The sequence below is a fragment of the Ceratina calcarata genome, unplaced genomic scaffold (assembly GCF_001652005.2).
Source record: "Ceratina calcarata isolate Rehan_Ccalc_2016 unplaced genomic scaffold, ASM165200v1 scaffold329.2, whole genome shotgun sequence".
Classification (NCBI taxonomy): Eukaryota; Metazoa; Arthropoda; class Insecta; order Hymenoptera; family Apidae; genus Ceratina; species Ceratina calcarata.
The window spans coordinates 1,453,244-1,476,544 of record NW_017155624.1 but is presented as its reverse complement, the minus strand read 5'-3'; the positions used below and the strand labels follow the sequence as shown (position 1 = coordinate 1,476,544).

The following is a 23,301-nucleotide window of genomic DNA, read 5'->3' as shown; positions in this document are numbered from 1 at the left end:
TGAGACTATTAAACATCAGTTATGACACAAATATTAAGTAAAAATGTAAATTCTCGCGTCTCTCGTTGGTGGAACAGTTACCGGCAAATTTGTAATGATCTGCCTCGTAAAAATAAATCGGAGCAGGTTTCGGTCGACCTGCTCGAAATTATCGCTTTCAACTGGTCATGCGAGGCTCGAACGGTGCCTCGGTTTTTTAGCTGGCCGACTGGCTCGCTCTGTCGTTCTTCTTGTCATACAAAATCTCGTAAAAGAAAGGTACCGTACCTCCAGTCAACCGATCGGGACCGAACTCGTTTCGCAATCATTTTTAAATAAAACTGTACCCTCACCTTCTTCCTTTTCCAACGAAACTAAATTCACGCCTGAAAGAAATACGTTTCTTCGAACAAGATTTCTCACGTCGTTCCTAGTTAACTATCGATTATTACAATAAATACGTTTTGGAGAATGGCCTGACTCCATTAATTATGGTCGGATAATAGGGCCGGATATAAAATATGGACCGATTCGATCGTACAGTTTAACGCAGTTAATATCCGCTGGGAGAAAAATGAAGACGAAGGATAGGCATCTCGATAAATCATAAAGGGGCACCTGTCGCATGATGAACAGGTTTGCGAACCGTTCCATTGCATTAATAAGGAATTTCAGACTTCGGCCGTGCTGCTCGCATGCAAACGTCGCAAACGTACGATTTAAAAGAAACGAATCAAACCTTGCGACAAGCTATACCCAACGTGACGTGAGGACGTTTCGTGAACTTCGAGACAATATCCTTTTACGACCTAGGCAGTGATACTTAATTATCATACGTAAATGATAAGTACGAAACTCGATGTTTGAATTGAAAATTTTAACGATAACACGAAGGAAATGGTGTTCTCGAAAATTGAGCATCATTGCTATCGAGTTAACAGTGTAATTGGTATCCCCGGACAGGTGAAATCCTTGCTCTTCATGTATTAAAATGCCCTCGACCGTGAACAGTAACCGGTGATTACATTAATTTACAGTTTTGTGTATTCTAATTTCATCTCATGAATAAAACAACGTGTATCTTTTTTGTTTCCCTTAATTTCAACCCAGAAAATTTTACACGCGCCACCCTGCATTCCTTATTCACGAAATTGTCAGAGAACGTCTTGCATGATCACATGCAGCTACTTTTACCTCAAGTTACTGTCCTCTCGCGGAAGACGTACGTTTCTTCTGTAAGACTGTTCTCATTTCAGAGTCAGTGCATTTCGTATGCATAAACTTCTGAAATCTGAGGCTGACCATTCTAAAAGCAGTTGTAATAATCGAAACGCTTACCAATCGTGCTGGAATCTAGACATGGTCTTGAGTAACAAGTTCACGGTTATTGCCACGATATGCGTGAATGCAGATTATCGAGATGGCATCGAGATAAAAGCTGATACGCCAGCTCAAATCCGGCTTTAATAAAAAAAACCCTGAATCGGTTCCCTCTCTACCAGTAAAATATCTCTTCATTTTCATAATTTTATTATTCTTTAATGAGATATTTGTACGACACGTCCGGTTAAAGTATAAACGCATTTCGCGATTAATTAGTTGCGTTATACCTCTTCTGCATATTCTCAAAGATACTATCAAATTGAAATTTTGTTTATCCAGTAGAAAATCTTTATTCAGACTTCGGCCGGGCTATTTTATTAAAGAGGCATTTCTTTATTAAAAACAATAAAGAAATGCCTCTTGTGTTGATTAATATTGTCTTTTGTAAATTCAATGATCGAGCTATTTATCATTTTAACTATACGTCTATATCTATACGTAATTATTAAAATGTCAGCAACAGTGAAATGTATAAGTGGCAGAATGATTCGGACCGATTACGTGTACGTCCCATCATCATTTATCTTCTGTGGAAGATCGATGATCCCAAATCGCGGCGTCAAACAACGTCGTTCACGTGGTTGTTTGCACTTAAGGAACCTCATCAGTCATGATCGCGAGGTCTTTATAGAGCGAATCACTATTAGTCTTTCTTAACTTGTATTAGCTATACATATGTATATCTGCATAACAGATTTGTACACCAATACTGAAACGCTTGTATCATGAACGTACATCTTGTGCCTACCTACTTAGTTAGTACTATTGTAATATACCACGTTCCACTTGTACTTGTGATTTACCAACTAACGTTCGTAATTTCTGATCTGAATATTTATCAAATTATAATATAATTGATGATAAGTCAAGAAAAACAGTAAACCATTAATCTACATGAAAGGTGTAATTAAATCAATTATGTAAAGTCGCAGGCACTCAGGCGTTGATACGCTGGCATGCGTTAAGCAATAATATAACCTTCAGTTTTTCATAACATCGATAGAGTTGAGATGTTTAAGAAAACAGAAATTTTCCATTTTTAGATATATAGATACAAATTACATGTCTACATGCTTAATTTTGACTCGCAAGAGCTAACTAAAAATATATTCAATTTGAAAATTGAATTCGACGAAGTGAAATGATAATAACAAATCCAAAGGAACGTTTGCCCCCATGTAGAGTGCCAGCATTCTTGTACGGCCCTTTTCTCTGCCTTTACGAAACCATTAGTCGTGGTAATTAAGGTGTAACTTCTGTAAACCCGCTTTACACGCTCATCATTTCCTCGAGGCATGGCTGCTGTCGTTTTTGCTACTGAGAAACATTTTTCTTCCTGCTGACTATCATCAATCTTTCACCGAAACACTAAACACAGATGTTCGTCATTTGTCGAATTTTGACGCACACAAGTCTCGCGCTTTATGAAATTTATATCTAATTTAAACAATTTTAAGTATTCAAAAAAATTCATATCATTTGGTGAACGTAACTAAAAGATTTACTGAGAAAAATTACTGTATAGTTAAACAGCAGTCGTTCGTCATAAACAACTAAGAGACTACAATAATAGTATACTGCTATCCATATCTGTCCTAAATAATGCGTGACCGATGCAAAAGGGGGTTCCGTACGTACGTAATAATACAAGAACGAAAGAGTTCTTGTATGTAATATTGCTGAATATATGTTTAAATCAATAGATAATAACACTACGCAGTGAGACTAAAAATATAATGTTAACGTATCACAATTTGTCTTCTCTTTATATGTATATCGAACGAGAATGTGAACGGAGTTTCACGCAGTTAAAATGTAAAATGTTACGACGAGAGGCAGGAGCGTGTGCATCAGCAACAGTGTATCGAAGTATCCAAGACAAACCTTGGCCATAAATCCTGTTGCGTATCTGCTCGTCAGAGAGAAAGAGAGAGCGAGAGAACCAGCCGGAATGCGACTTTCTACATCGGTTTAAAAAGTATCCAACTGGGCGAACAAGCTTGGCTCTCCGCGAGCGCATTTATCCCAAAACGTTGTCGGCACGCGTTAAACACGACTTCTTCACCGTAATTGCTATCCACCCGATTCTTCCCGGACCGCAATCCAAACTAATAGACATAGACCTTCACCGACAATATATGTAGTCCCGCGGCTACCATAGGCGTCGTTCCATTCATTTCACCAATGCGAATTCTTATCCACCGTTCATTGTGATACCAATTTTGTTTTCCCTCATAAATTCATTTCTATTTTTGTGTTACTATTCTATATTAAAATTTGTAAGTACGAACTAAATTGATATAAATGTTTCCTCAAGTGTTGATTTAATCAAGTTCACATTTGCAAAACTAGATAGAAGTTGTAGAAGATAGTATTAAAGAGAAATGGTATGTTGATTAATTCTGAAGTTCGGGCCAATAGAATCGCCGGAGCGGTGGTCACGAGGGTACACACTCCCGGGCACCTGGAAACATTATGACGCACTGCGTACGTACGCGGTACTGAAACGGTTTATAATGATCGGTTAGCGCGAACAGTAGCCAAGTAGGCAGGCTACTTAACAACTTACGTTTCCACCTTTTTCACGCCTGCTTGACCGCCCTTCATAAATTATTTTGCTGGCCGCCATAGACGGGGGAAAGGTGAACCTGTTCTGCTATTATCTTTCACGTTAATAGTCCTGTACGTCGTTTTATCTTAGAGACAATCTTCTAATGAGCTGCTCTAACGCCCCCGCGTATACAGTAAAAACGTGTACTTCGTGCGTAATTATCTATATTATATGCATAGTGAAACTAATAGCAAAATTTAAATATTTCTATTCCGTGTGTATTGGTAATGTATTGTTAAAACTAAGTTGATCGTCTAATGAATAAAAATTAAATAAACTGCAAGAGATGTGAAAACTACTGATAAAAAAGGAACTTGAATATGAAGGGAACGATAACCATTTCTTTCACGTGGTGGTAAGCTTTGCAAAAATAGGGGTACATTTTCCCTCGCGTTTATTGCTTCAATTAGTAATTTTGATTGCGGATCAGGAATTATAACAACTATTCAAAGAACGTTTCGCTTCAAGTTTAGAATGAAATAATCCCTGGTCACACGGTTTTACCGCGTGTTACCGTGCATTTGCCAATGGCTAGTAGCCGTTTCGTTAGCGGGTATCGCGCGAAATCAGACTCACGGGCGAATTTCCCGACAGTCTGCCGTAAAACGTTTATTGTCCGTTCGCGTGGGTTCACTCGCGCCGATCTCCTTGCATCTAACACGTCAGATGATCGTATAGATACGCAGAGCTTTGCAAAATATTACGGCTTAGCGTAATTTTACTTGCAGATATTATTGCTTCGTGATTAAGATTATACGTGGAGATCGCGTTTAGTATTATTAGAAAGAAATCGACAAACGAGAAGTCACACCAAAATTTCTTACAACACGTCGCGCTTCTCTATCCCGCAGACACATTAATAATATTCATGTCCGAGGAGGGATTAACATACTCGACTGTCTCCGAGAGAAGAGTTCAAATTGGATTACAGAAAATTATTACAAAAAATTGAACGACTGCTAAATTCTGTACAAATCGTACACGTTCAGACGCGCATTCTCTTTGATTAAAACGTGCAGGGGCATAAAAGCCACGTGGCCTTCGTTTAACTTATCCAAGGCCGCGAGTTTACCAAAGGGATAATCCCGGAGAACCAGTACGTTCCGAGACCTCGACGGCCTTGGCCACGGATTGCTTCGCTTTTAATCTAACATTAAATCAATTCCAATTTTTACTTTTGCTACGTTCTCATCATCGTTTCACTTTTAACTTGCCTTATTACTTCAGGTTTTCAAGCAGTACTAATTTTTATCACCGATATGAATACCCGTACCACCAATTGAAGTACGCCGACGTCTTCCCTTCGAGCTTCTTAATAATTATTGGTCAAATATCAGTAATGTATTCCAATGTATATAAAAGAAGGAACGTTCATCGTTTAAGAATACATATAATGATTAATATTCAGGCACATTAATTATACGTTCTCATTCCTCCCCTTTTCGTCGAACCGGCGACAGATTCGCAAAAATTGGTAGTAAGCAGTTTGCAACTTCATAAAATCTTACCTTGGTAACTGAGGTGAATCCAATCCGAGATTGACTCAAATTTTGTACGAATCTTCGCGTGTATGTAAAATAACATAATCTGAGCGTACAATTGTACATCTTCTAGATGCTGATATAAATCTTCAGTGTAGATCAAGAGAAAATCTTCGAGTGTTGAGAAAACAATCCATGAAGAATTTATGTTTTATCCTGAGCGATCTTTGAGCACGACGAATTTCGCGAATTTTTCAACAAGAACGCGGACGCCTTTTTCCGTGAGTTGCACAAAATGTAAAGCGAACGACAACGAGATTGGCACGGATCAAGAAGTTGCAACGTCTGAACATTCCGGAACACTATTATACTATGTATGTTAACCTGGCCAATAACAATTACTCATCCTGTCTTTGCTTGGAAGTTTGTATGTGTCTATATATTTATTTGCTGCAACAATTCCGAACGCCAACTCTAAATTATATTTTCGGGTAACGGCTATTTAACTATGCGTCGAAAATGTATTATGAATTGGCAGAGACCATTTCTTGAAACAGATGGATTGATTTCTGGCCTATTAATATTTCAATGAGAGCATTCGACAAAATCCGCGCGATATTAATATCAGGATTGTAGCAAGATCACGCAGCGACGAATACTATTGTCATACATTGCCAATTTCGTTGCATTCGATGTTACATTTGAAAAACTTTCGAGACAGTGAAAAAAATCTTCCAATCGTTGAACCGTCAGCATCAGTAATGAATATTTTTGTCACTTCTTAAATGAGATTTAATCGAAAGAACTTGTCAACTATTATCTGTTTTAACGCGAACCTCAGAAATATTTAGAGGAATATTGTAAAAACAATTTCATCAAGCAAGAGCGTCGATAATGTTTCTATACGCGAAACTTTCAAATTGGTAATAGTTTCATATAAAAAAGAATAATTTTATTCAAACTGGTGTCCCAAGAAAAAATTTTCGGTTCGACGGCTATTAAGAAGAAAAAAAAAAACATTTTTATTTTCTTCGTTCACTGAATTGAAGTATGAAAAAACAGCGTAACTATATTTGTTTGATGGATGATTATTTTAAATAAGACCGATGGTGATAAAAGAAAATATTTTCTTCTAATTCGTGATAGGAACGCTATTTGTATAAGATATGAGAATAGAATAATTTATTTACCTTCGTCGATACGTTTCATCACTTCTTCAAGATTAGCCCCTGCATATTTCAAGGAGATGTACATCAGCGGTAGACAATTCCAAGGTAACTGATATAGTGTTAGAAGCCTGGTACTGTAATCAAGTAGGAGCTCTACGCTGTACCCTGCAACATAATCAGGACGAAGTGCAATTAAAATATTTATTATGTACCACTAATAACGACATACATACTATGCGTTCTGTATGCAAGAGTAATTCACCTGGACACCTATTGCGAACGTGTATAACAAATTTGAATTATTCAAAATATTTATATGTAGTATTTCATCTGAGAGCGTGCCAGATAAATTGCAACACGAATAGTTAAAGTTATCTTTATGTAAAATCTACAGACAGATGCATTATTGCTCAACCGTTTTTCAAGTAGTCTTTTGCAACTGTTATGCAATTTTAAGTTATACATAATAACTGTTAATAATACATTTATAATAATGTTAAAAATACATAAATAATTATGCAGAATAAATTTTTCCTGGAATCAACTGGTTGTTCTATCACAAGGGATTAATTAATCTAAAATCAATTTTAACATTCATTGCGTTCCACGTGGTCTTCAAATCACCCTGTGTGACCCCCGTGGAGGAAAAGGGAGAACGCGCCTGCGTATAGCTGTACGCGTCGAGCCTAAACACCATCGCAACGCAATAAATATCGATTTTAAACAATGAGCAGCGCCTGCTGTTCCCGTTGGTGCATGTTGCGCGCACGGGGGTGGTAACTACGGCGCAGCGTTTCGCAAGAGGGGCGGCTGGTTGCCAGCAGGGGAAATATGGAACCGCTGTTGTTCGGCGACCGCGAACATGGACAAGAGCCGTAATTTTACGACCGTTTGATATGACATATTAGATATTAAGCCAGCCAATGGTAGCGCACTCGTGCTGCGCAGCCCCGCCTATGAGGGGCCTTCTAGATCGCCTTTTAAAAGGCGGAAGTAGTCCTCCCGCCCTTGGCGACGCTCTCATCCTCACACGCTCCCTCTCATCCTCTGTCGTTCCTCGTGCCATCGCCGCCGGTTTCCCCTCCTACGGCACATGAGGTTCTGCCGCTTTTTCCCTCGGGCACGCTCCTTTTCTCTTCCAAGATTCCATCCCTTTCGCGCCGGTTCTATCCGATAGAAAATGCGACGCAAGAGAGAGCAGATGTTGTGCCTCCACCGGGACGCCGGGCGTTGGTTCCCTCCTTTCCTGTGTGCCAGGTGAACCTGGCCAACCACGTGCTCCGTACACGCGCGTACGCGACGTTCTCTCTCTCTCCCTGGACGTCGACGCGTAGATAGTTAGGAAACGAGACAGGGAGTGGAGAATGCGGACGCCGTCGTTCCGAGAGTGGGAGAGGAAGTTCAACAGGAAGAGGGACACGGGTAGAGTGCGAGGGGGGGAGTTCGGTGGTGGGGCTGCCCTCTGACCGGAGGTGGGCTGAGAAGGAAGGAGAGAGAACCGCGCCGTTCCGCGATTCCAGGCCCCTGGTAATGTTCCTTCTATCAACGACTGCTCTCGGCCCCCGTTGCAGTCACTTCTTCTCCCCTTCGACTGTGGAACTCACCCCTTCTACCGATCCGTCAAGTTCTTTCCACCGCCTCCCACATATCTCATCGCTTGGTTCCACTGTCCGCTACCGTTCTCTCTCTCTTTTCGCACCTTTTTTCCTCTCTCTCTCTTTTATTATGTACAGCGTCGCCGAACCTTTCACCGTCCGCAGCCATTTTGTTCATGCATCGATGTTTCTACGCACGGTTTCTAGAAGATAGTTTATGCCTAAGCACCTATGTATTTATATACCGGCAAATGTTTATTACTGGTAACCGCTAGCTAACCGGATAAATTTTTATACTACAACGCAAGTGCGCTAAACCTTTTTCATAAGATTATAAATACATCCGATAATGGCCCCCTCTCTTTATATTACAAACTTTCCAAATTCTTATAGCAATTCGTCGCACAAGAAATAACATAGAAATTATATACATCCGATAAATTCGTTATAATAATATCCGACATGAAAATTATTCACATGACAACTTTTAACGTAGATGCCAAAATGTTTTTTAATCTACCAATTATCACCTACTCTGTACTTACGTAACGCATTATGCGCCATTATGCAGTATGCATTATGTTAGTATTGTTCGCCAAACGTATCATCGCATAACACAGTCGACGTACAGAAAGAATTTCATATGACATCATTATTACCTACAATTGTTTTCGATTATACAACAACAAAAAAAATTGTTAACGAATAACGTAATTTACTCCCGATCAGGCGTTCAGATTTAAATGCACATACATATGTATATAATTCAATATGAGAACGTGTGACGTTATTAGAACATGTAATCGCCGACGATTCTACAATAACAGAAACAATTTTCAACGAATAATTGCATTTCCTATACATACATATGTATGTATGTATGTATGTATGTATGTATGTATATATTCCCGATCTGACGTTCGAATTTAAATGCATGCAAGCGTTTGGAGAACGTGCACAATACCCAGCGCTCATACGACGCTCGTCAAAGAGTTCTTTCATCCGTTCCAATGATTTTCTTTTCCAGACAATAAATAAATATTCTCGCGACGAATGAAATCGCGATCTGGCTTCTTCGAAACAAACACCGAGAACTCGAGGAACGTGATAGACATTCACCAGGCACGTCCATGCGATTGTCACTGCCGATTGTCATACCGTTCGACCATAATACGATTATCCACTCATTCCTACCGAGAGTATGCAAATAAATCAATGCTCAATCATGCGAAATGATCAAATTCATTTTTACGTCGATGAATGTTACAGACGATCATTTTTTCTTATTAAATAATTCAAACGTGGAAGTTAAGAGAATTACAATCAACAACCATTGTCTTGATGAAAAATAGTTGCATATTATTGTCGCTTTGCATTGACGTTGAACTGATTTTATTAAAACGAGAGATCGGTGGAATCAAAAATTTACACTGAATTTTAATAAATATAATATTTTAAGGAAGGTGTTAAATAATTAAAAAGTTTCATTATTATACTTTTAACAGACTGAAATGGTAGAAACTAATTCATTTATCGGAACCGTATCGTGCAAGATGCATTATATAACAGTTGTGTTAATCTTTGCGATAAAGTATATCGTGTACCTATCAAGCGTGTGCACTTGAAAATGGCACGTGTAAAACGATAACGATAATTATGAATATTTCGCAAGGATGTCTCACGAGCGCGACTCCTGCTTAAATCTATATGTAATATAAATTGTTGTTTCAAACTCCTACTACATTTTCAACAAGAATCAATATTTGCACGTCTCAGTTGTCATTAATATTAAAGAAAGAACGGCAACACGTTTCCTTCGTTATTTAATGTAACGCATTCATAGCAACGATAAGTATCGCTTTTTATTATTATATTCTCCAGAGTGTTTTAATCATTTTTATATAAATTATTCTTGGAAACTTGGACAAACATTTCTGGAACTATACGTCGAACGTAAAACAATATTATCAGCTAACTGTAATTGTAGGTGGCCTATACCTCCGCTGAGTCGTAGAATTCGCAGAGACTCGTATCAAAGTTTTTGTTACCGGATATCGTTACGTGCATCGTTGCTTCCTTGTGTTTTTTTCTCACACGCATCGTACATGATCCTACGTATACGTGCAGCCGAACATAGGTGTGCGCGCATATTTGTTTACCGAGTGCGACAATAAAATCGTTCGACCAATAAAATTGACGGAAAACGTAAAACGATACTTTTCACGATAACCGAGCGCTGTTACAGAAGAATAAGAAATTCTATTCTGTCTTTACTGAATTTAAACAGCAATTGCAGATGTAACGTGGAAACAATTGCGATCATTGGTTTAAGCCTTTACATCGTTTTAAACGGCAGTGTGGACGTAATTATTACCATTTTACGAACGTGCGTTTCATTGTACGAAATTGGTTGTTAACTTGATATAAGCACAGCGAAGACTATAGCTGTGACATTGTTAGAGACCAGACAGACTCATAGAGAAAGAAATGAGATTTTTTACGAATTTTAGAATCAATTGCGATGACGTTTGAATGTAAAAACAAAAAATGAAGATTTATTGCGAAATTCAGATGCGAGGATGCTTCTTTCTAACAAGCGAATTAGAGAAAGCAGACCGTTCAAGTTCTGAAGTGGAGCTGGACAATCGTGGCTTCAAAGACAATCGAAAACGAGGGGTGCTACGGATTTACCCGGGGCAGCGTACGTCACAGGCGTGGACACAGAAACTCGCGAATTTTCAACTTGGTGATCCCAGCGAGAATCTCGTGTTACATAGAGGAACGCGGAACCCTCTGACTGGCTTTCGACCGCTGCGTTCATGGATGGACATACATGCATACGTAGATCGGAACGTGCACGTTACTTTCACGAGGGGATGGAGGCAGGCTTTGTAGCAATGATACTGTTGTGTCGCCACGTAATCGAAACCTCGGCTGTGCATGGTGACGAGGGGTCGTTTCGATGACAAAAGACACATCGTCACTCCGGATATTATTCCTGGGTCCGTTGTTCTTTTTAATTACGCTTAACAAGGCAAAATCTTTTTAGAGTTTCGACGCCACCGTATCCTGAACACTTCTTCATCGTGTTTCCGAGAGGAATCTGCTATATAATATCAAAAAAGGGAAGACAGAGTCTAAAGTAAGAGAAGAATTTCCGACGATGAAATGATCAACATTGGAATAAAGTTTCTGACAATCAGAAACTTCTTGGGTGCCCTCCGATTCCAATGTACGCGGCGTCGTTTTATGAACGAGAGGAGAGAAACGCGAGGTTGGAGAAGTTCCAGGCCTGTACGCGATCCCGCGCGATACAGGAGATCCCCGACGGTTGACGTTTTACGTCTATTTCAATAAAAATGATATAACCGAAACCCTTTGCAACAGTTCTTCGCCTATAAAAATAGTCAACGTGAAATCGCAATAAGTTCCAGCGGAAAGAGCTGAACGAAGGAACGGTCGTGAACGCGGCTGCTTTTACGAGACACGACATTTCGGAAGCAGTAAAATTCTATCCTGTCAAGCATTCGCATAAAATCCTTGCTCGCTTCTGTTCGGCTACTGTTCGTAAACGAACCAACGTAGCTGCGTACTTCTGTTTAATTTCGAACAACTACTTCAAACGCATGCCTGCATCTAATAATTGATCCATTATCTAACGTCGTTTTAGAATTACTTAATACATTTCCCGTATGTTTGTGAACATTTTTATATAAAATCGTTTCTATTTTTAAATCCACTGTTACTATGTTACTTTGTTGATATAACTGTTCCCTGATTATGCTATCACGTGTTTAGAAAATATAATATAAACCTTGTATTAATATTGTATTACGTCCCACCGATTTCCCGGTATCACACTATCTTGCCAGTCTTGTTAAAACAATGGTATTAACCCTTCTATGTTTGCAGTTGAGCAATCGGACCTCTATGATTAAATTCCAGAATAACTGATACGTAGTTCCTACAGGACGATTTTAATTCGAGCTTGCAATAGTTGGTACATGTATATCAGAACCTTATCGCAGTCGCCAGTCTGGAGCTGACTCTCGTTATCAGATCACTGTCAATAAAGAAAAGGATACAGAGTTGGACTAACTTTCTATTTAAGGTATGCGTAGATAAAATGAAATGCGATATCGATCATTACAAGAACAGCTGCAGCAGTCAATCATGTTAAATATTTCAAGAGACTAATACAGAATCGATCTCATTAAAAATGTTTAACAAATACATGATAAAGCTTTATTCGTTTTAAGAACGAGACGTACTATCATCGATAACCCAACGATTCCACCGTTTCCAAAAAGCCAACGACGATGACACGTTGTTCAAAAATTGAATACGCGAGACAAGGCACGCGTAGATGCGTACGAAGGATTGCATAGCCGCGAAACACAACGCGAACCAAGAGACTGAAAGGCCGTAAACAACCCCAGAGGAGGCTGCCCCAGATGCCGTGAAGATCGTTGCCCTCTGGGCGTGTAGTAGAAGTAGAAGGCCGTAAAGATTTTAGGACTCTTTGGACACGAAGTGTCGGCTGCTACGGCGGGAATGAAAATGAAGCGACCCTAGTCTGTGTTCGTCGCGAATTTCTCCTCTTTTCAACGAGGCGACAGGACGTCGCGACCGGTGCTTACGTGTATCTACTCCAATTGCACAATTGGGAGGCGAACGAGCAAACCCCTTCACCCAACCGGCTTTGATTTCGGGAATTCCCTGCACTGCATATACCTACGTGTGTCAGTTCATGTATTCTTTCAGAGAACTCTTGCAACAAGTGGAATTAATTAATCAATTTACACCCGTTTCTCTTGCCTTGTAATCAGGGATTACTTCGGATTTAATCTAAAAGTAGATCACAAACAAATGTAAATAATTTTTATGTATGCAAAAAGATACAGTTTAATTATAATTTAAGGATGACTCTAAGCATAATGAAAAACTGATAAAGAATTGTAAGTATGATTCTAAGCGAATAAAAAGTAGCAGTGTGGAAAGACGACGACTTGCTTTAAGAGCAGTCATCGGCAAGCGCTATAATATTTTATGACATTCTCGTAATGGTAGTAGCTCGCCTAAAGGAGATACGACGGGGGTGAAAGTGACAGATCATTTAACTCTGTTGCCTCGTAAAAAAGTCCCGGTCTGTGTTACTAGACTGCGACCAACTTTACTGTAAAACCCTCCCTTGAGACAGGCTGACCAAACCGTGCGCGATCCATGGCTTACCTTTAGGCACGATTCAACACTATCATTAATTCTATTACTGATTAATTAAACAAGGATTGCACACTTTTAGATGTAATATAAATCATTGTAATGTTATTGTGATATGTAACATAGAAGTAGAATTGTATAATAATCAGAATCTGTGTCGATATAAAGAGCGTGTGGTAGGATAGAAAATTAACAGGTGTTAAGAAAAACGGCAGATTTATAATCTGCGGCACGCGCATTGTTACATCAAGTTAAGTTTTCGAACGCGTGAGTCCGAGAATACTTGGGCATTGATGATTTCCAAGTACGGTCAGTGAAATCGATCAATTCCACTGACCAGGCACGCAATGCCAAAGACGACGACGACGACGTGCCACGACGGGAAAGACAGTCCAACGATAAACGCTTTGAATCGTGATATTGTAAAGACACAGTACGTTCAATGATCGAACTATTTCCGAACAATGGCTGCAGTTTGGAAAGTGGCAAACTAATAGACGGATTATTTTATAAATAAGACTTAACCGGAGTAGACAGAATTTCGTATTCCGCTATACTAATTATAGAGCACTTCAGGTAGTTCAAGACTTGCGTCAATGTCGGGTTAAATGATAAATTTATTCCATGAATACATTCTTTGCTAGAATTATAAAATCTCTGAGGTACACGTCCATTTATGTATTTAAGGATGTATTGGCTATACAATCAATCCCAAAAGTTTATGTACCTTATAAAAACGCATTTCCTATAATTAAAAAGAAATCAGANATGCTAGCAAGGAATTTTTATACAGAAATTGTAGATCTCGTCGTCCTCTACAAGAAAGATCCTATGCAATTTTCCCGTAGATCCAACGGTTTAGAAGTTAGTGGCAAAAAACGAAAATTTCGCTAAATTTGAAGGGGTACCCCTTGGAAAAATCTGGGAAAAATCGAAAATTTTTTTTTTGTTGTTTATTATTTGCAATGTTTGTCCGACGTCTGATTTCTTTTTAAAAAATGCGTTTCTAAAGTGCATAAACTGTTGGGATTGACTGTATAGCCAATACATCCTTAATCTGATTTCACTTCGTGGCTTACGATTCATGTGAAACGATCAATTAAAGAATAGCTGTCTTAGAGTAATCTATTATCACAATTAATTGCACGTGCAATAATTATTTTGTTCAAAGATTTTTACGATTCCATCCAATTTTTATTGATATAAAACTGATGTTGTATACCCTTATTTACTATATACTATATTATTATATTTATTATACTTAAATAATCTTTATGATCTTTTTAACTATCAGCTGGAGAAACTGTATTGGGATTTATCCCACAAATTTCAATGCAGTACTGAACTACTGTACACCGAACATTAATTTGCAATTACTTTTCCAATTACAGCTGTTATGTTTATAGAGTCACTTTCTAATTTTTACGTTTGTGAAATTGTCTTTTCTCTCGTTTCATATGTTCTAGCTTTAACTGCTGTGAAAGGTAAGCGCGTAGCGTGATAATAATAAGCACTACCAATAATGATTGGTAGAATAATACGTGTTTTACCTGACCGAGTTTCAAACTGAAAATATAAATGTTAACACGCAAAACACTGTATGAAATGATCTAGAATTAAATTCAAATATACTGCAAGTGTCCAGGCTTTCACAACACAATACATGTACATTTTATAATTCAAACATCAATTCTGATTTATAAAATAGAATTTCTAAATGAAATGCTAAATAAACTCGAAAAGAGTAGTTTTGTGATAAAATGATAAAAATAAATTAAAGTACAATAAAATTGCAGTATTTGTAAAAAGTATTATACACTGCAGGAAAATTTGATGAAACACTATACACCGTCTTTGTTATAAAAAGTGTTAGCTCATTATGCATTTGTATCAACTCTTATTAGTCAGCTGCACACGTCTCATTTTTTCCCTTAGAAAGACAGTGCTATTCTGTGCAAGTGTAAGCACAACACTCTACTCTAAAGGTCAATCAAATTGCATCAACTTTAGCGATCATACATATTTAATTAACATAGTCCGACTGAAGTGTAATTTCTCTCAATATACATACATGAACTACTTTGTAGATTGTAGATAGCCTGTACTGCAACTATTTTCCGTGCTCAAATCAATTATTTTTCTTTCTCACACGCCTGCTATACCAAGTATAAAACTGGTTATGAGGCATGTTCTGTCGGGCGAAATTAAGGAAAAAACATAAAACTTTATCGGTTATTGTTATTAACGCTACTTTCAGATGGGTGCCAACAAATGTAGTGGTAGCGCAAGCTGGATCCGATTACTGTCGATCAATATTGATCGAGGCAAGCACGAAATAACAAAACAACATAGTGAGAACGTGCTGTACGGCATATTATCGAGATTTCACGGGTAATCGATCCTTTCCCGCAATAATTGGAACCGTAACGCTTTCACGTAATCCCGTTTTAGTAACAATCAAATTGAACAACAACAAACGAAGTTATACACTTTCGTTTAAAAGGAAACCGTTACCAACGGTAACTCGAAAGTCCACCTATATTACAAAAAAAAAATCCGCGAATTATTTAAAATTTCAGCTTCACCAATCGAACTTCTAATCATCTCTTAAAGTAAAGATATTGCAATGTTATCGTGATTGATAAAATACATCTTACAAGTTAGCCAAGTTTATATCTATCTGAGTAAATGGCAATTAATTTATTCGTAGGTACGTTTAAGTATTTGTACATAAAAGCTAATATCGATTCATTGCATAGAAAGGTGAAATGCAAACTGATTGCATTATAGAAATGCATCTATTCGTTCCTTCGGGGAGGTATATTGAATATAGACAGCGAACATTATCCACAACCCTGAACTTATCTTAAACATACCGCCTGTTAACACTGTTCGATAAAGCTATAAAACATTAGTGTGTGCTTTACGCACACTTTTTTTGCGGGACAGAAGTTGCGAAATTCTTATATTATTCTTGGACCGTTAAATAAAATTTATGATTAGACAAATTGCAATTATATCTTTCTAATATAAAGTACGAATTTAAGTAAATAAGACTAGTATATATTGTGCTCAATGAAAAATAATCGTTTGTTTCACGTGCATTCTTTAATGAATATTATTGCGAATTCTTATAGTCTTATAAAAAACTAATCAGAATAATCTAAATTTTTTTCAGTGAATATCGCCAAAATTAAACAATTTCAGTAGAGCTATTGAGAACTGTCTTGCAAGTAAATAGCTACAGAGTAGAGTCTTATGACTAACATAAACGATTTTCTAGCTCTACTTATTAGTTACTCATAGTTTAGGCAAATGTGCATGCCAACGATAAAAATAAATACATTCTTCTATGAAATTGAAGGATCATAGAATTTTAAATAAAAGTTGTCGATCTTCGAGACGCTGTAATAAATCAATGTTCATTAATTTGTGTCTCCCTGCAGTTTTGCAAAAAAAAAAATGAGAACTCCTAGACTTGCTTGACTTTATAATGAATAAAAATCATCTTGAACTTTCTTCACTAATGTAAAAGAAAATCCAATTACAATGTAAAATAAGGATTATTGCACGATTTCTTTTCACGACGTCAACAGACTTCAAAGATCGACAATTTTTCAATTCATGATCCGATGATCTTAACTTTTGTCATTAGAAGTTGACAAAAAAAAGATCATGTAATAGTAAATTGTTATACTGTATATTAGAGAAATGATCAACGTACCATCAGCAGTCTTTCGTGTACGTTCAATGGCACGTCTACCACGTCTACCACGTCTTGTGACCCTCACATCTAAAATATTACAATATAAGAAGCATAATGTTAATAATTGTCCTTGAAAAATATGTATTAAAATAAAAAATACATAAACACGTAAGTATAATTAAAAATAAAATATGTTTGAAGACATGTAACAACTTTTCAGTTATACAGTTTTGTGAACTTCAAGTAGTCTAAATCAAAATTCGTCCAAAAGGAAGTCTGGTGAAATCGATTATCGACTTTCTCAAGTAAAACATGGCAATTGAGATGCTTGAAACATACTTCAACGTCCTGACCTACCCTTAGACGCTACCCGTACTAGAACGGTAATACAAGAGAGTCGTAAACGCCACCCTGCTACGCCACGCGACCCTCGGAAACACTGTGCGACGCAAACCAGCTCTTTGTAACAAGAGAGATAACCCCAGGAACGTTTAGTCCACCATGAGAAGGGTCTATGAAAGGGCGACGGATGAGATTTTGTAAGTGGACCACACTACCTGTCAATGCCGACGTCATCGATCGCCGTTAACGAAAAAGAAGAAAGAGAGTCGAGGCAAAGATTTACGAGTAGGATCCCGAGAAGGTCACAATTATGAGCAAAGGTCTAAACCGAAGTCGTAAAAACTTCGAAAGTTCGGTTTTACAGGGGAAGAAAATCTGGGCAACCACAAAACCTCGGTTTCGATTATCGTGTTCCCAGAACGATAATCGTTCAAACACGTACTAAATAACACTGGATGCTTAGGCACACTAAAGAGATCGTTAACCTATTAAGATATTATGATCACAACATGAAAATACGAAAGGATTAACCTAATTATTAAATAAAATTGATAGATGGAACGATGAAGCTAAGCCAAATTGCATTTTTATATTTTATTTAATTACTGTTAATCAGTGAACGATTCGAACATGTCAATATAAAACAAGTAACACCGGTGGCCTATGACTATTACATTGTGCAATATAATCTTTGAAATGCATCGTATTAACGCGGTATACGATCAGCGGAATCGCGCTATAGCAGTCGTATGCAATGGTGGAAATTATGTGGACACGAAGGAGAAAGAAATTAAAAAGGCACTAAATCTGTGCAGTTATCGCTGGTGTTATCTCAAGTTCGTGCATGCTATTTGAAGTATTAATATTTCTCTCTAGACCACCGGGTAAATTCAGAGCTGCTCAGCATAGCACAGCCCGCGGGGCAATACAAAATTTTCATGCAAACAGCAGGGAAACCGATTCCTCAATTAGAAGACAATTATTGGCTAAACGATTTGACGTTCTTTTCGGATCTCATTGACCACTTGAACACATTAAATGTCAGGCTACAAGGCAAAAAGAAAAATAGTAATCGATTTATTTGATGCCATAAGTGCTTTTAAGATGAAATTAGATCTTTGGGAAAAAGATTTAGAATCCGGAAATACAGTCTACTTTCCTAAATTAGGATCAGTAGGTACTAATAATACTTACGAACACTACCCGACCGTACCTCGTGACGATAAATTTACAAACCAATTTCGCGATATTTTAACAATAGAAAATGATTCTGATTTAATATCTTCTCCATTTTCAGTTAATTATGAGAACGTATTCCTGATGTATATTTAAAAATCATGTATCCGTTTTATTGATAGAATAAACCCGCGAATGTCCTACGTACACGATCACTTTTTCCCATCTATCTAATTTTCATATCTATATTCATCATCATATATATCATCCCATCATATCTAAATTTCTTCTATCCGCGCCAAACGCTTCTGCACGCGCGTAGCTCCTAGTTGCCATCAGATAAATTATCGCTATTATACATACAGCGGGATCACGATTAAACACAAATTATGACTCGATCTGAATCTCGTTTTTTATTCTATTGTGCGTATCCTGTCGATCACCAATGAAATTGATGTCTATGTTCAAAACTTTCACTTCTTCGACTCACCGAATAAATGCGACAAGAACGTAAGGGAGTATTAAAATTAAAATACATCTAAATACAATAATATACTAATAAATCTCGTGAACACTTTTACTTCGTAGGTAAATCTTGTAGCTAATCAAGAAATAATTGTATATAACATCGCACAAAATGAGAGAAACACAGAAATATATTTATTAAAAGACACAGGATAAGAAAAAGAAGGCATTATTAAGGATCGGATAAACTCGCGACGGTAGGCGTTACGTCCTCTGTATGCAACGTAAACCGTGGATGAAGTGGCATTATGTTTTCGCCAAGAACATCCTTCGCGAGTATAACAACGAAAGACGCGTTATTAAAAGGGTCTGCTCGATACCTCGAAGTGCACGCTCGTAAAGAGCAACTTTATAACCCCATATACCCGCTATAATCACCCCCTTGCAAACTGAAGCTACGATTCCCTCAGTTGCTCTGCTTCCGCCAAACTTTCCTGGCCATCGTTTGACCATACTACTTTTCCATTACCGAACGTTGATACAGTCCCCGTACCCGGTTAATTTTATCATTACGGATCCGTGGAAACATCCTGGTTGTAAATCAATTAAAGGGTTTTATAGCTCTTTAAATGAATGACTATCGTAAACCTTGGACCGGCCCGGATTCTACCCAGTGGATCATGAAAAAACGGGAGGGTCCTTGAAAATCATTAACGATCGCGGACCACTGTGAATCTTTTATTAATCTAGTTTCACAGTGTTTGAGATAAACACTTGTGATTCTTTTATTTCGTTGTCGAGATACTAATTCACAAAAGTACATTGAGCGATAAAATATTGGGGACATCGTTAAAAAGAATTGAATGCATGGAACTTTAGATAGAACAGACGATTGTTATATAAAAGTTCAATATCGACCGTGCGTTGAGACAGAGGAAAGCTTTAAAAATGTATGCATGGAATTGTTCAAGTATTCTTTTATTATTCATGCTAAGGATATCACGGACCCTTATCGTTAAAGCCTCTCGTTTAGCATCTATAAAAGAAGCGTGAACACGGGAGTAACAAAAGTATCACACGTGAAGGATCTATCATCATTCTTTGACAGAAGCAGAAGAACGCACGTACCACAACAATGAAAGGAAATACTCCAGCTGCGAGAATGAACACGGTCGTTTCCAACTCGTAAAAAATTTAAGCATCGTATCATGCGCATCGTGCGCTACTCGAAGGAAACATCGTTAAGGAACACCGAGTACCGAAGACTAGGTAAGAGGGAATCGGAAAGAGGTCGGCGCGCCCGTGGATTGACTTTCGTGTGGTTGGCCCGCGCGCAGACTTTACCCTCCTTTGAACCGTTTACGTCCGTGAACAAACTATTTCACCCGAAAGCGAGCAAAATAACGATAACTTTTAAAAACGAGCCAGATCGTAAAAGCAAGAGCGAGCTCCCAGGCTTCGGCTTTAGTTATAAGTTCGTATTATATTAGCCGGCTTGAACGACTCGCCGCCCAATGGGAACGATCGTAAAACCAGGGTTAACATTCGGTCGGGTTGTCAAGTGAAAGAGTGGCTTGAATTTCGTTGGGATCGCTGCGGACGACGTTATAAGTACGTTCGTTCGGATATGGGTATCAGCATGACTGTTCCGAGGGCTTTTGTTCAAATTGGAGTCACCGATCGCAGACCGAAGCTCGCCAAACGGTCTCGATTGCGAACGATTAGACCTCCTTATCGCTGTGGCGAATTAACGCTTCATAATAGTTCGACGTATGCATAAAACGAATCGTACAAGACATAGCAGATGTAAGATCTGTAATGAAATTTCGAGGAATTTATACAACACAATACGTGCATCAAATATCGTTGCACAACAGTCCTTTTGAATACAATTCTCTGCGTGTAAGATGCAGTTAACGTTCACTGTCCGAGATTCCAGCCGGAGAAAATGTGCGTACAGGCGCATCGCTCTTCGAAGAGGTTTTATATCTTTCGTCGTTTAATATAACGCGACGGTCGTAATCGTAAGAATGCTATAAGCAAACAGTAACAAACGTTCGATTCGTCGAATCGGAGCATAGTGCACGAATTGTCCCCACCAAGAATAAATAATCTCTGATTACTCATTAATCGAACTCCTTCAAATATTTTGTACAGTAATTACGAACGGTATAATGAGACGTATGTGACCGAGCGACTAAATAATAGCCTTCTCATGAATACCATTGAATACCCGTCATTGTTTGAAAATCGTTCTACAAGGGAGGTTCTCTTATCTGACAGTTCAAGTTACTTTATAAGAATCATTTTGTTTCCTGTGCTTGTTTCCCGTCGTAAAAAAATAACAGGGTCCAGGCTCGGTAACAAAGTGTTCTATTTTACATTTTATAAATACTCCTTAAGAATTTGATTATTATTTTTTTCAATACTTCAGAACGCATCGATAAAAGAAATGAAGAGATATCGACGCATTTTACCAAATGGTATAATCAGAAAGATGAAAAATGGGAAATAACAGCCCATATGAGTAAAGCATATGGCCTGTGAAACCCGCATCACTTGCATAATTTTAACGGAGCACGTTGAGCGCGCATAAAACTCAGTAGCCGTGAGATTAACATACACGAGAAATCGTCAATTAAATCTGCTTTCCTTCTGCTCATAGACCTGCTCCATAACAGTTAAATTTACTTCGTACATAGCGATCGAGTAACGTGTAATTAACACGGTTACTGTGATTTTACTCGCGTTTAAAATTTTGAAATGCGTCATTTGCATAAGCTACGTGAACCGTATTGAACGAGCAATCGACAATGTACTCAATAAATTGCCTTCCCAATTCGAAAACTCGTTAATGCCAATAATTGACACGTACGTAATACCTTAATGTAAGTTCATTATATTTATAATTAAAAAGAAATACCCTCCGAAAATTATTCTTATACCATACGCTTCACTATGTTTTATCAGAAATTCTTATGTTTAGAAATAATGAAGTATGATGCTGCTAGAAAATACGGGTTTCATATGTGAACCAAAGAGGTGACTAAAAGACGGGAAACGGAGACGAGCAACAGGTAGGCAATCTCGGTCTTCGACGTGCACACGTACACAGATTACATGTCCATCCGTCGATTCAACGCAAACGAGTGAATGCACACACTTCTATAAATAGGATGACCCTCCGTATACTTAGCATATTATTGATACGATTTCGCAAATATTGCATGAATAAGAGTTCTTTAAATTTGATAGCAACTTGGGTTTCACAGTACATGAAACGTATAAATCATTGACACTACGTACCTTCAGAAGATTTGAAATACTCATTTGAAATCAACAATCAAATATTAATTTTTTTAGACATTTTCAAATATCTGTTTTTACAGAATCTCGCATGCTATAATTTTTTGTATCCTGTCCCAATAGCTTCAACGATTTAGTTAACACATATTGTGGTTCTCCAATAAGAAACAATACTATTTACCTCTACCAATTTATGGACAACAGCAACAGTCATTAATTTTGTACATTAATATGAACAAACGTGGCGATCTAACAGGTATCGGTTTTACCATATCAAGCAAATATCTAAATATACATTATTGCACTATTCGTCAACGACCTCGATGTTAGTGTTACAAAACTGCTGTAGTGAAAAATAAAACGAAAGAAAACAATAATATTGTCACTTACTGTTCTGTGCCTGTGACGCAGGACTGGTGATGTTCGTACCGTCCGGGAATACCGACAAGTTTTTGGTAAAAGGAAACTCCAAACCGACTGGCAGCGGATCGACCTGTTGGGGAGAGATCAATTACGATCAGAGACCACGGAGATAACAACATCGTATTTAACATGAATTTATCGCATATATACAAGGCAAATAGGAAACACATGTCGGCAATTTGGCTCGTATTACGGGTAGCCGTGTTAAGAACGCGGTGAGATACGAAATGGGTAATCATCTCGCGTGATTGTGTTCGAGTAATTACCTTATCCGCGATTACGAATCGACATCGCGAGGGGTCAAGCTTAATATGCAATCGCCGAATGAATAATTTATTTCTACGAACGCCTGCACTGTTTCTCGATATTTTTACGATCTACAAATTTTTTGAACAAGCAATAAATATTCATCGTACAGAAAACGAACTACGGAATTGTTCTGTAT

At 37.9% G+C, this 23,301-nt stretch overlaps 1 protein-coding gene across 2 annotated transcripts in view; it reads right to left on the bottom strand.

The window, feature by feature from the left end:
- dsx (transcription factor doublesex) overlaps window positions 1-23,301 on the bottom strand; it is a 57,762-nt gene that overhangs the window by 29,933 nt on the left and 4,528 nt on the right. The window contains exons 3-6 of one of the 2 annotated variants that reach the window (XM_018024374.2): window positions 22,824-22,926; window positions 17,163-17,231; window positions 6,645-6,788; window positions 5,482-6,449 (exon numbers count right to left, since the gene is read on the bottom strand). In XM_018024374.2, the coding sequence (XP_017879863.1) occupies window positions 6,370-6,449; window positions 6,645-6,788; window positions 17,163-17,231; window positions 22,824-22,926 (396 nt within the window). In that variant the 3' untranslated portion in view covers window positions 5,482-6,369. The remainder of the gene's footprint in view (window positions 1-5,481; window positions 6,450-6,644; window positions 6,789-17,162; window positions 17,232-22,823; window positions 22,927-23,301) is intronic. The other variant, XM_018024375.2, reaches the window with a different exon arrangement.